Source organism: Talpa europaea, assembly GCF_964194135.1.
Source record: "Talpa europaea genome assembly, chromosome: X".
Lineage (NCBI taxonomy): Eukaryota > Metazoa > Chordata > Mammalia > Eulipotyphla > Talpidae > Talpa > Talpa europaea.
Window position 1 is genome coordinate 46241512 of NC_140081.1, and position 15469 is coordinate 46256980.

The 15469-nt window shown below is 44.2% G+C and overlaps 1 protein-coding gene across 1 annotated transcript in view; it reads left to right on the forward strand.

Moving 5' to 3' along the window:
* Positions 1-10376: 10376 nt before the first annotated feature.
* Positions 10377-15469, forward strand: part of DGAT2L6 (diacylglycerol O-acyltransferase 2 like 6) — a gene marked incomplete at both ends in the record, with an annotated part of 44605 nt that continues 39512 nt past the window's right edge. The window contains one exon of the mRNA XM_084258110.1: positions 10377-10467. Coding sequence (XP_084114236.1) covers positions 10377-10467 — 91 coding nt within the window. The remainder of the gene's footprint in view (positions 10468-15469) is intronic.

Here is a 15469-nt window from a genome sequence, read left to right on the forward strand (position 1 = left end):
CTCCCTGGGCTCCTGCTTTAATTGTGTGCAACCAAGGCAAAGATGCTTAATCCTACTTTGTGTTCAATAAAGTGTTGAATGATTAAGTGTGTATTCGTACCCTGGATGATGAGGCAGCAGTGTTATTTTGGCATTATCCTCATTATGCTATGTTCCAGTTTCGTAAGTAAAAAGAAAAGAGCACTGAGAAATGGCTCTGTATAGTCCGTGTATGCATTCTCTTTAAAAAAATAATAAAAGGCCCTTCTGTTACATAAACCTGTGTAGAAATAATGGGTATCAACTGCTTTTGGGGGTGAGTAGGGACTCAACTGTGGGTCCCAGGGCTTACGAAGATCCTGGTCTACTCCCTTTGATCTGCAGCATTGAATTTCCCAGCATCACGTTGAATAGACTAGCTGAAGCTTGCTTTCTCCTTCCAGACCCAGCACCGTAAAATAACCCAACACTCTGCTTTACAAAGTCCTAGCAAAGGGCTTCCCTGGTGGTGCAAGGGGTTAAGCACCGCACTATGAGGCGATCCAAAGCCTCTCCAGCACGAGTTCGATCCCCAGCCAGCCAGGGAGCAACACACATGGCGCAGCAGACCTCTCCTGTCTCACCCGCTGCTCCCCTCAGCAGTGTTTTCGGTCATTCTGCCTGTTCTGTTTCCCACTCTGTCTCTGGTGAATCCTCTCACCTCCCAGACCTCTGGCCTGTACCCCAGCTCTTGTATGCATAAATAAATAAATCTTTCAAAAAAAAAAAAGTCCTAGCACAAAAGCCAGGTCTCGCCTTGCACACGGCACTGTCTTTAGGAATCAGAGCTGTGACTGAACCACAATCCCTTCTGCCTAGTCTTCCTTGTTTTGGGCAGGAGAAATGAGAATGACAACGAGGGGTTATAAGAACCATCTTTGTGTGCACATGAGGCCAAGGCCTTTGCTCTCATGGAAACACTGTGACCCTTGGGTGAAGAGTAGCTGTGTGATTCCTGCTACCACCTGAAGCTGTGCCCTGGGTAAACGCCATGGTGGTCATTTTTTGCTGGCTGGTAAGGTGCCCACAGTCATGCTAATAATGGTGTGGAGGTATAGAGGAAGGGGTACGGCACAGATGACACTGGTTAAGTATCTACTTTCTGTAGTGGAGAGAAGGCATGGCCTTAGTTCAGGTGGAGACCCTAAAACAGCCAAGTCTGTATAGAAAACAAACCTGGTGTTAGAACACTTAGCTTTTTTTTTTTTTCCCAAGAGAAAGATGACTCAGCCCTCCCCCCCTCCCCCCAGCTTCTGCAAGCTAGCTTAGGAGATGGATTTGAAAAGGAGACTCGGTTCCCTCTTGGTTATAATAGGGTGGTAAGTGGAGGGCTGTCAGGCGATGAGTAGGAGGTTGTGTTTAGTGGGAGATGACAGAAGACTACCCATAATATATTTGTATACTGCTTAATAAAGGACTTTTTGCACCCTCACAACATTAGCTCCTGAAGCTGGTAGAGGGCAGATAAACTCCCCCAGGATTTGAGAAACTGCTTTTAGCTCCCAGTTGTTGCCAGGTTACCTCTAGCACAGTCTATAGACTGCCCTTGAAGCTGCGCAAGTTAATTCTCATAATGGGCCAAGTTGGCATTACCCCCTCAGGCCAGGTCTATTTAAAGACGGGTCTTCCAGAAGATCCAGCTTGGTTAAGCCCATCACACCTTGATGTCTAAGAGGCAAACTAACCAAGGTGGGTTAGAATCCTGGCTCTCAAAGTTGCAAGTTGTGTGACCTTGGGCAATAACACTTCTTTGAGTTCTTTCTCCATTTTGCCCATGTATGCGGTTGTGAGAATGAAATGAACAGACTCAAGCACCTGAGGAGCGAGTGCTTTCTGTCCAGCTGAGCTCCATGACTGCAGGCTGTCCACTCAGAGAGGAAAGGAAATGGACAGGGATCCGGCCTCAATCTCTGCCAGGCACTGGCCCCAGCATTTCAACGTATTCACAATGACCCTGCAAAACAGGTAGCATCACCCCATTTTACAGATGAGAAAACAGACACATATAACCTGAGTGATTCCCTTAAGTGCACACCAGTCAGAAGCTGTGCTCCTCTCGTTTGCCATGTGCTTCCCAGTTGCTTGTACTTTCTGTTATGTGCCTTAAAGCTGCTGAAAAAGAGGGAGCTGCTGGGAAAATCCAAACCAAAACCATCACTTATACATCGTTGGAACTCTAGAAATTCCTGCTTTGCTGGCTCACCAAAGCAAAGTGTCGGCCAGCTCCCCCACCATTTGCCCCTCAGCTGGAGAATAAGACAGAGGTGGGGAGCAAGCCCATCTTTCTCCATTTTCCTCTCCACTTCTGCCAGCCTGCCTGCCTGACTGCTGGAGAAAACAAAAAAGAACCACCTTCTCTACTCCTATCCGAGTCAAGTCTTCCAGGGTCCTAGAGTGAGCTGGGCTTGGTGGGTTCCAGGAAGTGAGGATTCAAAGCTTTCATAGATGATGATAATACTGTGTGGTTTACAAAAATCCTGTCACATCCACTGTTTATTTCATTCTTACAACCTGGCAGGCGGGAGATGGTGGCTTCATTCCACAGAGGACACAGACTAAGGAAGGTGGAGTGACTTCAGTCACATAGCTAACAAGTAGACCAGAGGGACAAGTGGGAGTCGCCCTTCCCTTTTCCCCCCACATCAAGTGGAGGCCAATTAGATTTGTAAAGGGAGTGAGCACAATTTCTTTTCATACCAGTGATTTGTCCTTTCTGTTCTTGTTTCTCTCAAAGGCAGAGTGAGAAAAACAGGGCAGGGGAATGACTAAGCTCATTTCAAGCCCTAGAGGTTGGAGTTAAGAATCCTGAGTCTCAATCCTCAGGACTCTGCCACCCCCCAGTTGGGTGGCCCTGTGCCCCCTAAGTCCCCCAGACCACTTCTCTCATTCAAACAACTTGGAAAGGAGGTGGACATTTGGCTGTTGTTGTTTTTAATTTTCTTTTTATTTATATATTTTTTACATCATTGTTCACTTTTAAACAATATTTGCTTCCCCCCCCACCCCCTCAGGTGTAGTCCCCACAGAATTTCCTTCACCAATGCACCTGTGCACCATCACCACAGTCCCCTGTGCTCCTCCCTCCCTCCCCGTGATCCCTCTCCCTCCTCCTTCCCTGCAGGATGTCGCTGGTTTATAACTGTTTGTTTTGTTGTGTTGTGTTTAGTATTGTTATTATTTTCCCCTGATGTTTTATTTGGTTCCCCTATATTCCTCCTATAAGTAAAACTATCTGGTATTTTTCCTTTTCCTTCTGACTTATTTCACTGAGCATAATTTCTTCTAGCTCCATCTACATTGCTGCAAATGGCATGAGTTTGCTGAATAGTATTCCATTGTGTATATATGCCACATCTTCTTGATCCGGTCATATATTTTTGGGTATTTGGGTTGTTTCCAGGTTTTACCTATTGTAAATAATGCTGCAATAAACATAGGAGTACAGGTGTTCTTTTGAATCAATGTTTCTGTGTCCTTTGGGTAGATCCCTGAGAATGGAATTGCTGAGTCATATGGTAGCTCCATTCGCAATAGACTGAGGAACCTCCAGACAGCTCTCCATAGTGGTTGGACCAAGTTTGCACTCCCACCAGCAATGGTGGAGAGTTCCTCTTTCACCACATCCTTGCCAACATTTGTTGTTGCTGGACCTTTTGAAACAAAATCCTTCTGTCTGCCATCTGAACTCCAAAGTCCTTTTCTGCATACTCTGGGCCACCAGTTTGCTCAATAGCACAATGGGCACGGGGCCACCTGTCTCTGCTGGATAACCCTACAGCATTACCTACAGTTCGTTACATTGTCTCCTTGCAAAAACAGCTCTCTCCACCTGCACACCATTTCCTCACAAATTTCTTTTAACCCATTCATCCAAGGTAGTTTTAATCTGGTCCTGGGCCTCCCTGGTGGTGCAAGGGATTAAGAAGCAACTGATGAAGCTGTCCGCAGCCACTGCAGCACAAATTCAATCCCTGCCCAGGGAGCTGCCCACATGGCGCAGCAGACTTCTCCTGACTCGCCCACTGCTCCCCTCAGCAGTATATTCAGTCAATCGCTTGTTCTGTTCCCCACTCTGTCTCTGGTGAATCCTCTCACCCCCCAAACCTCTAGCCTGTCCCCTGGTTCTTGTATGCATAAATAAATAAATTTTTTTTAAAAAAATCTTGTTCTGCTAGTCCATATTACGTAAGGAGATTAGGTTCTAGTCCCAGCCCTGTAGTTACTTAGCCCCTCCCAGATGCAGGCAACATCTGCCCTACTTACCTCACAGGCCAGAGTAAGGCAATGAAATCCAGTATGTGAAAGCGCTTTCAACAGTTACTGACACCTCATGAGAGTGTGGAGTAAAATATGGCAGGGGAACAGAGGGCAAGGTGCTGGGTTTTCAGCAGTATTCCGCAACTGTGTTGAAGTCCTGCTCCTTGGTGCCTTCTGGAGCTCCTTGTCTATGTATCATCACCACCAGCAAAGAGGTTTGTGAAATGCTTTTCTTTGTGTTATGAGGTGATTGACAAAGGAGAGCACTGTCACCTAGATGGACACAGCTCTTACCTATCTGCCCACCAGGCCACCTTAGACAAAGCATTTGGAAAGATGGTGACCAAAGCCTTAGATTTCAGTTTCTTGTCTCAACTGGCAATAAAGTCATCAGAGATTGACTGCAACCCAGCAGTGACCTAGGGCAATCTATTCTGGAGTGGCAGAAGGAAAAGAAGAGTTGCCATACAGTGAGCATTGACTGTATACCTGGGGCTGTCCATTATTTCTAATCCTTCCAACAACAGCACAAAGCCTATGTTATTTCAGTCTCAATTTGTAAATGAGGACATTGCTGGGCCTGGACTCCACATCAGCCAGGCTACAAAGGCCGTTCCCTTTATTTGGTTCCCCTATAATCCTCCTACATGTAAAACCATCCGATATTTTTCTTTTTCCTTCTGACTTATTTCACTGAGCATAATTCCTTCTAGTTCCATCCACGTTGCTGCGAATGGCATGAGTTTATCTTTTTTGATTGCTGAGTAATATTCCATTGTGTATATATACCACATCTTCTTGAGCCAGTCATCTATTTTTGGGCATTTGGGTTGTTTCCAAGTTTTACCTATTGTAAATAGTGCTGCAATAAACATAGGGTACAGGTGTTTTTTTGAATCAATGCTTTTGTGTCCTCCTCTAGAAAGCACAAAGAACACTGCTCTTGGGAAAACCACTCTCCTTTTGGTCCAATGTTTGAGCAACAGTTTCATGAGCCTTGCCGGCCAGGCCCTTCAGGAGCACATGCGTCTGAGACCTGCTCTCGCCTTCCAGTCCTTGCCGCTCTTTGTTGAAGTTAATCTTTTAAACCCTCCACCCCAGCGTCTCACACGGGGCTTCCCATATGCTTTCTAAGCCAGTCCACCAGAACTGTTTGGACAGCAAAGAGCAGTCCCAGGCCATTGGTCTTGAGACTCGGCGGTCAGACTGGGAGGGAGGGTTTCTGTCTAAACTCAGGTCCTTCAATACTCAGCAACAGATGCCACCTCTGCTACCCTGACACCCTTGGCCCTGGCTCAGAGACACTGAGATGAACTCAGCAGAAAGATTTCTCACCAGCTTTATGTAAACTGTCTTTTCCTTTCCTTCTCAACTTTCCCTGGGTGAGCTTCCCCATCCCCAGATTCCCTGACCACTTGTGTACCCATGGTAATCCCTCACCTTGACCTTTCTCTCTGGATCGACATCCTACCATCCACTACAGTTTCTCTTGATTAACAGATGTAAGTCAAAGTCCACAGTCTTGAAATTAACTCATCACATTCCCCACCCCTCTCGCTCCATCAGACCCCATGTTCTGCTCAGTGCTCACCCTGAGAAGTTTGGCATTGTTTCTGGCTTTTTCCTCCTGACAAAGCAAGCATTCAGTGTTTGCGGAATGAATTACTGAATGAATGAGTCCCATCATTAATCACACTTCTTCATCAGCCTCTTTCTTTTCATATTCAAACAACTTTACATAAAAGAAACTCAGAATCCCTTCACCTTAAAGCAGCAGCAATCATTTCTCTGAAACCTCCTTTCATCTTACCACAAAGAGACTACATTTTTACAAAGTGTATTCAATGTAGAAGGCTTCTTTATACTCTGCTTTTAAATTTTAACATGTCATATATTACAGTCTGCCTGATAATAATTTTCATAACTTTTAATGACTGAAGATTAGTCTATAACATTGCTATATTAAGCTTATTTAGCCAGCTCTGATACAGTTAACAAGTTTGTCTTTCCCCATTTCTTGCAATTCCCCTTATCTAGCATTGGCAGGATTGATGGCTTGTCTTTCCCATTTGTTGCAGCTTCCCCTCCCCTTGGGAAGAAAAACAAGCTGGCGCCCACCGGTTTCCCTGCAGACCCTTCCCCCTCGCCCTAAGAAAAACAAGTTGGCGATCACCCGTTTCTGTGCCTTGACACCTTCCCCTTCCCTTAAGATGAATGAGCTGACACCCATCCATCTCCCTGTTGAGCTGGCGCCCACTTGTCTCTGTGCGGACCCCTTCCCCCTCCCCTTCGCGGACCCCTACCCATCTCCCCCTGTATAAATATCCCTGCCCACTGCAAAGAGGAGGACGGTGGTTTTTCGGACATGAGTCTGCCGCCCTTCTCATTTGTCGACAAATAAAACCGCTTTCCTTTTCCTCGAACTCAGTTTCCTTTTATTGGCTGAGGGAAACTGAGGCCGGCGTTCGGTAACAGTGACAAGGCCTATCCTGGTTTGCCTAAGACTGTCCCGGTTTTAGCAATGAAAAACTTGTGTCTGGCAACTCCTTAGCCCCAAGCAAACACCCATGCTGTTCACACTAGCCTGAACCAAGACTCCAGATGCTGCTGATCCCCAGGGGGCTACCTGCCCCGAGAAGTGATCCAGTGACCTCCAGGGGATTTTGAAAGACCCTCCCCTCCATTCTGTCCTACCTGCCACAGCCCCTCCTCGACTCATCCATCCTGGATCTACTTTTACTTGATTCTAGACCCGCTGACCTCTAGACAAATGGAGAGATCTCTCTGTAAGAAAAACATCCCTACTTATCAGTTTCCAGCCTTCTCCACTTCCCTCCATGAACCTGGGTTCTTGTCAAACTAAGCTAGTCCCTGTGCCAAAGCAGACCTCCAGACTTCTGTGCCTTCTGGGCCATCATAGCAAAAGTCAAGTCCCGTGCTTCCCTAAAGGTTGGAGCCCACTACAAATGGGTGATGGAGGTGGGAGGGGGAAAGAGAAGGAGGGGCCCAAGTGGAACATGGTAGAGGATTGTTGGGGCACTGGTAGTGGGCAAGATGTGGAAATACACATTTGTAGAAGTTTAAACCTATAACCCAAGAGCAGATACAATGACATAAACCTATTTTTCCTCAATAAACATAATTTGGGGGAAAAATATACCACCTCCCCACCTCAACTCCGCTACCACTACCCCCCTACACATACACACACACACACACACACACACACTCACACACACACTTACACAAAAACACACTTACACATGGGCATGTGCATCAACCTAGAGAAATACCAGACTTACAGCAGGTCTCAGTAAAAATTTAGGGAATGAAGGGACTATGTGTGTACCTTACTTCTATGGCACCTAGAATTAAATGGTTTCCCCATAAGTGTTTTTAATTGAGCTGAAAACCCAATGCCTATCCAAATAAGGGTATATAAGAAAGAGAAAGATCAGAAGCAGACACATTATGGCAAAACCTCAGTTATCCCAAGATTTCTAGAAAAGGAGTCATTCTGAAGACTGAGGGTGAACCTTTGACTACAAGAAGAGTCCTGAGGCTGCTTCCACCATTCCTTCTCAGCAACCCACTTCACTTTTCCTTCCTCTTCTCCTTCTTGTTTTTCTGTTACTCCTTCAAAGCTTCTTAACATCTTCTGCTTTGGCCAATTAATTGCAGTATTTCCTGGACTGCCCATCCATGCCTAGCCCATTTCTCCTCACCGCAGCACCCCCTCTTCTGTGAAGCCTTCCATGATCTCCCCAGGGGTGGGTGCTTCTCTCCCTACTCACCCTCCCCATACCCCACACAGGTGTCTGTGATTATGTCTACTTCACACTCTAGACTGTGAGTTTCTTGAGGTTGAGACTCATGTCAGCCTTAAATGTGAATGAAATTGGCAGGCCTGTGGTGCTCCTTGGCCCCCTTTCCTTGGGCACTGCTTACTCTGAAGCGGCTAGACTTATGCTTGTTGATGTTGCATTGCAGTTGGGAAGTCATGAGTGCTGGCTGTTCAGAGTTTGTCTCTGGCCTACTTCTCTTCTACTTGCTCTTTCTACATTCCCCAGTGTTTGTGTTACACTTGTCCATTCAGCTCAAGAGAGCTCCAGCTCAGACAGCAGGCACTGTTTTGGGGAGGAGGGGGTGACCAATCAAGATCTTTGCCCAGTTCATCCTGCTACAGGAGCAGGGGAGTAGCCCTCCTTTATCTGCATTTATTTGAGTGGCCTGAGTCAGATGTGTGGGAGACAGAAGCGGATATCTCTTTGTCCTTACCTTACCCCTGGCACCCTGTGTGACCTCAAGTCCTTTCTAAACAGCTTCTATTTATCTACTGAAAGTGAAGGAGGGCCTACTTACCAGCCTTGGGGCTCTCAGTTCTGTAAAACTGGTCTGTCCTCAGAGCTCCAGCCTTCTCCACATCTGTGGTCCCCTAAATGAGCCAGACCTGCCTCTCCTGCTTCTCTCCCTCCTCCCCTGAAAATTCTGAGTATTTCACCCTGAATGTGGCCAAGTAATGCCAAGGAGCTTGACAGCCTTGGCCAGCCAGGGGAAGAAAAGGAAAGGAAAGGGGAGAGAGGAAGTAGCCTATCAGGCGGCCAGCGAGGGTACATCAGGAGCAAAAGCACGTCTCTGCAACATACCAAGGAAGTTCAACTCTGAAGTTGAACTCTAAGTTCAACTCTGAAGAGTTATTTTGGTCTTCTCATCAAGAGGCCCAATCCCAAGTGGGGGGCAGGGAAGAAAACCAAGTTCTGCTAATCTCCCCAGAAAAGGCCAAGGAATCAATATTTCCTAGTTCTTGTAGGACACTTGGTACCATTTTATATTGGATTTTCCTAGCAGCCCTCTGTATAACATCCAGAACATTTTTGAGCACCTTCTATATTCAGGAACTTATGCTGAGCATACTGGCCTTTTTCTTTAGAACACATCACAAATTCAAGTATTTAGAAATCTTTGGTGACATTTTCCTCCTTGTTTAATGTTTGTCTCCTCCATGAGACTCTAAGTTCCAGGCAGAAACCATGTCTCTCTTCTTCCCCACTGAATCCTCAGCACCTACAACAGTGTTTGGCAAATAGTAAATGCTAAATGCACAGTTACAGAAGACATGGATCCAAAAGTCTGGAACCTGCAGACAATCTTTAATTTTGCGAAGTTTGGTGTGAACATATTAGTAGACATTCAGTAGACATTCAATGAATTAAACAAATAATATTAACAAGAAATACTTATACAGGGCCAGCTGTATAAGCACTGGCCCTGTGCTAAGCACTTTACACTCATTCACTCATTTAATCCTCAGACCAACCCTATGAATTAAGTACTATTATCATCCCATTTTGTAGATAGGGAAACCCATGGGGTTCAGCAATTTGTGGCAGGACTGAGATCTGAACTCCAGCTATCTGACTCTAAAAGTCCCATCCCTAACCACTATAATGCCTTCCAACAATGAATGCCCAAGTTGAGATCTAGAGAGATGAAGAAATTGCCAAAGGTGTCATGGGAAGAACATGGTGGAACTGGGACTGGAATCTGGGTCTGCTCTCTGTGCAATGCCTCTCCCACTCTGCTACACAGTATCTGGCCACTGATACAGAGACCCCGGCAATAGAGGGAAAAGGAGGGATATGCAGGAAAAAGCTCTAGTATATGAGGTGGTTCTCAGCAAAAAACAGGAGGAGCCAAAGAGCAACCACTAGAACAGAAACAACCATGGGGGCCATGCTTGCAGGGGAAGGTAGCTTTTCAGAGTTCTAAGCCATTCTCTTTGCCTGCACTAATTCATCAGGGATTTCCACACACACAACTAGAGTCACCCCAAGGCCATTTATGCCTCATTGCAGTAAGGCATCCATGGAGAAAGGATGCATACTAAGGAGACTGGATGGTCTGATCTGAAACCTGATGTGTGTGTAGGAAGTTGGGGCGGGGCAAAGAGCAGGAAAGATTAGAGGAAAGGTTAGCTGAAGTGAAAAAACTCCAGCAGTGAAGAGTCAGTGATAAGTGATTAAAGCAAAGCACCTATAATCAGCTCAGCTTTAGAGGTGCTGGCCTTCTGTTTGGGCTTCTTGCCACTTAGGAACAGCACCATGGCCATGGCCTTCTTCTCCCGATTGGATCTTCATGAGGGCCTCCGCACCTTCTCTGTTATGCATTGGATCCCATTCTATATAATTTTAGGTGAGTGAAACCTAGGGGCTGGAAAGCACAGGGGAATAGTCCAAGAAAGAGGCCAATATAGAGGGCTCAGAAGAGATGGTTGGTCCCCTCCCTCTGGGAGGGTACTGTGCTTCCCCCCTGGAAGAGATGGCTACACTTGATTTCTTCCCTCCCAACTGAGAGGTACTCTCAGAGTAAGACCATGAGTGAGCCTGTGACTCTTCTGGTTTAAAGATCACCTCGGCCTTCTCAGGAATCCCGCTCTGAACTAACTGAAGGGTCATATTCAGGGAGGGGGGCAGAGGTGGTGGTGGCTTGCAGAGTTGGTATTACTAGGTAGGTGGGAGGTGATTTTCCAGGGTTGACTATAGTGAGAAAATTCTGGAAAATCTGAGGAATGCCTAAGTGACTCAATAGACAGAATTTTGAGAAAGGTCCAGCTGTTCAGTGGACTTGATGAGATAATCATCATTGCTGGGTAAATGGGCTTAGCCCTTTCTTTTTACTCACCTGAAATTGAAATGACAATGGTAGGCAACAAACCACAGACATGTTTGCAGCACCTCTGGATTTGTCAGTGATGGATATCACAGAGATCTTCACTTCCTGTGCTAATAGTTGCAGGCACCTCAAAATTTCATTTACACTTTTAACTATTCAAAATTCTAGTAGTTATTGGAACTGAACTTAGATTTGGTAATTTGCTGCATAAATCAAGAAGCATGTTACTATATCACATTTTAATAATATTCTGTTTTAATACGAGTTTTCTTTGTAAGTCTGTGTATTTTATTTTGTGCACTTAAATAAAGTGAATAAATTTTTCAAAAATATTATTCAGAGCAGGGATCCATTAGTCTTCCTCAGACTGCAAAAGAGATCAGTGACACCAAAAAATCAGAACTTATTGAGTCTTACTGAAATCAAGTTGTGCCAAGCTCAGTCACTCAATGGCTTGACTCTAACTTTATCAAGAGAAGGAAGCGAGGGCCTCCCCAGGTGGCGCAGCGGTTGAGCGCTGGGTTGCGAAGCTGCCCGCAGCCTCTGCAGCGCCGGTTCGATCCCCGGCTGCTCCCCGGCCACCGGAGGAGGGTCCCACATGGCGCGCAGACCTCTCCTGCCGCCCGCTGCTCCCCTCAGCAGTGTACTTTGGTCCTTCTGCCTGCTCTGCTCCCCGCTCTGGCTTTGGTGAATTCTCTCACCCTCCCGCGCTTCTGACTGTACCCAGTGCATGTATAAACAAAACAAACAAACAAATAAATAAATAAAATAAAATAAAACATGCCTCTATTAAAAAAAAAAAAAAAAAAGATCTTTAACAAAAAAAAAAAAAAAAAAAAAAAAAAGAGAAGGAAGCGATTTTTTGGTATCCTTATTTCTTTCTAAGCTTTCACTTTTTTTTTTTTGCTTTCCTTATGTGTATCTTAACCTCCTCACAAGTACCTCTGCAACAAGTTTCAGTGGTTAGCTGGGAAAATAAGGGGCATGTGAATGTCCCAGGAGACTTGGCATCATTGTATAGCCACCATTTCAAGTCTGGATCCCAGAAAGAGTAGGACAATGTGATGTAGAGAGAGCAGATGGTCAAGACAGGAAGAGCTGGGACCTCCCTGGTGGCCTAAGCACCTCCCTGGTGGTTAAGTCTCAGTGATATTACCACGATGGCCTGGGCCTCCCTGGGGGTGCAAGGGGTTAAGATGCAACCGATGAAGCTGTCTGCAGCCACTGCAGCACGAGTTCAATTCCTGCCCAGGATGCTGCCCACATGGCGTAGCAGACCTTTCCTGACTCGCCCGCTTCTCCCCTCAGCAGTGTATTCATTCAATCGCCTGCTCTGTTCCCCACTCTGTCTCTGGTGAATCCTCTCACCCCCTGCACCTCGGGCCTACACCCCAGTTCTTGTATGCATAAATAAAAAAAAAAAAATTTCCCAAAAAAAGAGAGCTGTGTGACTTGATGTTTTCAGGAGTGGGGTCTGCCCCACCCCAGAAAGCCTGTGTATAGTATTGGAACACAGTTACCCAGATTGTGCTGACTCTCCTGAAACATTTTCTCAATAAAATTTTCTCATTTTTCTCCCAGAAAATGAATTTTTTCTCACATTTTTTCTTCCTTTTTTTCCTTTCACCAAGGACACTGCCTCAGACAGGGATAGTGTAGAGGGAATATCCAACACTGACTTGTAAGGGTCCAGGAAGGCAATGATTTACCTCCTAGTAATGCACCTCCCACCAATCTTAACGGTTTCCAGTGGAGAGGGATATTAGGGATGAGTGGCATTTATGTGCCTTAACTGAAAATACATGTGAATAAACATAAATGTTTTCTTTTGCTTGCATTTTTTCAAGTTTTTAGAAATTTTGGTAAAATGCATATAATGTGAAATCTAACATGGTAACCATTTTTAAGTGTACAGTTCAGTGGCAGTAATTACATTCATGTTGCTGTGCAACCATCAGCATCATCATCCAACTCCAGAAATTTCTCATTTTCCCAAACTGAAACCCTGCACCCATTAAACAGTAACTCCCCAATTTCCCTCTGCCTCCATCTCTGGCATCCACCTTTCTACTTCTATCTCTGTGAATTTGACTCCTCCGGCTACTTCATATAAGTGGAATTATATACAATTGGTCCTTTTGTAACTAGTTTATTTCACTTAACAGAGTGTCTTTAAGAGTCATTTCTATCATATGGGACAGGATTAACTTATTTTAAGGATAAACAAAATTCCATTATATAAATATACCACATTTTGTTCCTCCATTCACCTGCTGATGGACAGGGGTTCCACCTCTTGGTCATTGTGAATTTTACTGCTATGAATGTGGGTATTTAAATAGCTCTTTGAAGCCCTGCTTTTAATCCTTTTGGATATATAGCCAGAACGATTACTGAATCATATGGTAATTCCTTGTGTTTTTTTTTTTTGAGGAATTTTCATGATCTTTTCCATAGTGGCTGGACCATTTTACATTTCCACCAAATGTGCACAAAAATTTCAATTTCTCCACATCTTCACCAACACTTCCTTATTTTCTGTTTTTCTTTTTATAGAAGTTATCCTAATGGGTGTGAGATGACATGTCACTGTGGCTTTGACTTTCATTTCTCTAGTGATTAGTGGTATTGAGTATCTTTCAATAAGCTTCTGGCCTTTTCAGGCTTCTTGACTTTTCAGATTATCTTCAGCATTCCCTTTGTTGTCCTCTACTAGTTTAGCTATTATACTCACTGTTTCCTTTTTTATGTGATTATGCTAGAAACTGTGATATAAATCCTCAATCTTGAAGGTCATTGAGGTAGATATAGCATCTAATGGCGAGGGTTGTCCACAGAGGTGCTTAAGACATTCAAACCTGTTCAGCAGTTAAAAAGCAAATACTATGTATAACACATTGGCTGTCCTTGGTGAGACTACAACAGTGAGTCAACTAGAAGCCAATTACTATGTAGTTACAGAGATGAACTAATCATTCATTCCATCATTGTACCCATTTTATGTCTGAGTGCTGGACGTACACTCAAGTCACTATAATGAAAGACTGACTGTGGTAAGTGAAAGTGCCACAGGGAAGTGATGTTAAGGTGTCAGAGAAAGTAAATATTACATCAAGTTGAGGGGATCAGGGAAGGTGTAAAAGGGAAGTATTATTAAGCAATGGGTTCACTGCCCAATGTGTGCAGAAACCAGTACTATGACATTAACTTTTGAGAAAAGAAAGCTTTATTGCAAAATCGATAAGAAAAAAGGCAGGAGAGACACATCAAATATTTGCTACCCCTGCCTCAAGTGGGCAGGTACTTTTATAGAAGAGGAAAAAAGAAGGAATAAAAGCAGGAATGAGGAAGTTGCAAGACTTGTCTCATCATAAAGTGGAGAATTGTGGACAGGATTTTTCAGATAACTGGATTTTTGGGATTTTTGCTGATGTCCACCTTACCTCTAAATGTAGTCTGAGTAGCCCCCCCTTTTTCTGTTTTGTTTGGTTCCATCAGAGGTTTCTTCATTCTGGCTGGTTTGGGGATCAGCTTAAGGTTAATTGCATTTGTGCATACTCAGGTTGTGTCATTTGTAGAAAAGTGTCAAGATCTGCTGCATCTGTGAAAACAAGCCTTAAAGGAGAACTTAGTTAAGGTTTTTGTTTTTGTTTTTGTTTTGCCTAGGGATCTGAGAACAAATTGATGTTGGTTTCAGTCCACCCTTGAGTGTGTACAATCTTCAATCTTGATTAGGTGGTGGCAATGGCCACCTTGATTATTTCTTGATGATTAAGGGTGAAGGTCTGGGTTTGAGGAGTAGAATTTTTCTACATTTAATTATAAATACTCATGGCTTCTGGGTAGACCACATACATGTTGAGTGATTATGTAACTAGGGGGCCATAACTAAAGGCATCATTTCAAACAAGCTAGGATAACCTTAAATATTAAACAGATTCCTAACCTCAGGACTAAAAGAAGCATTAAGAGCTATAACCTGGACCTGAATAAGGTACCTATCTCCACAGGGAGACAGCTAAAGAGATCATCATAGCTCTCTCTCCACTGAGGCTGCAGTTGATCCTCAAAATGTTGTTTTTTTCCAAATCTTATGGCGTATCCAGTCCTCAGGACTTACACAGTAAGGAGGAACATCTTTAGGAAACATAAGATGACTAAAAGCATATTAATTGATAATAGACACGGTGGTACTCAAAGATTGTATACCTCTTAAGTTACAGTACCAATATCTCCTTGCTGTCTTTCTCACTTGTATTGTAAAATAAGGGTTTTTCTCATTGGCAAATGAGCTTTTCCTTAATTTATGAAATACATACTAATAAAGTTCTTTAAAAAGAAAAAAAAACAAAGTTTATGTATCTCTTGCAGTATCCAATTTCTTTACAATGTGATCAGTTTTAAGGTTATCATAAAATTTAGTCTTAAGGAAGGGACCTGCTTTTAGGGGCAACCCATACCTACAACAGAGCAACTGAAATTTTTATTCCCGGCTAGATTGGTCTTCTAGCAGATTTTTGCT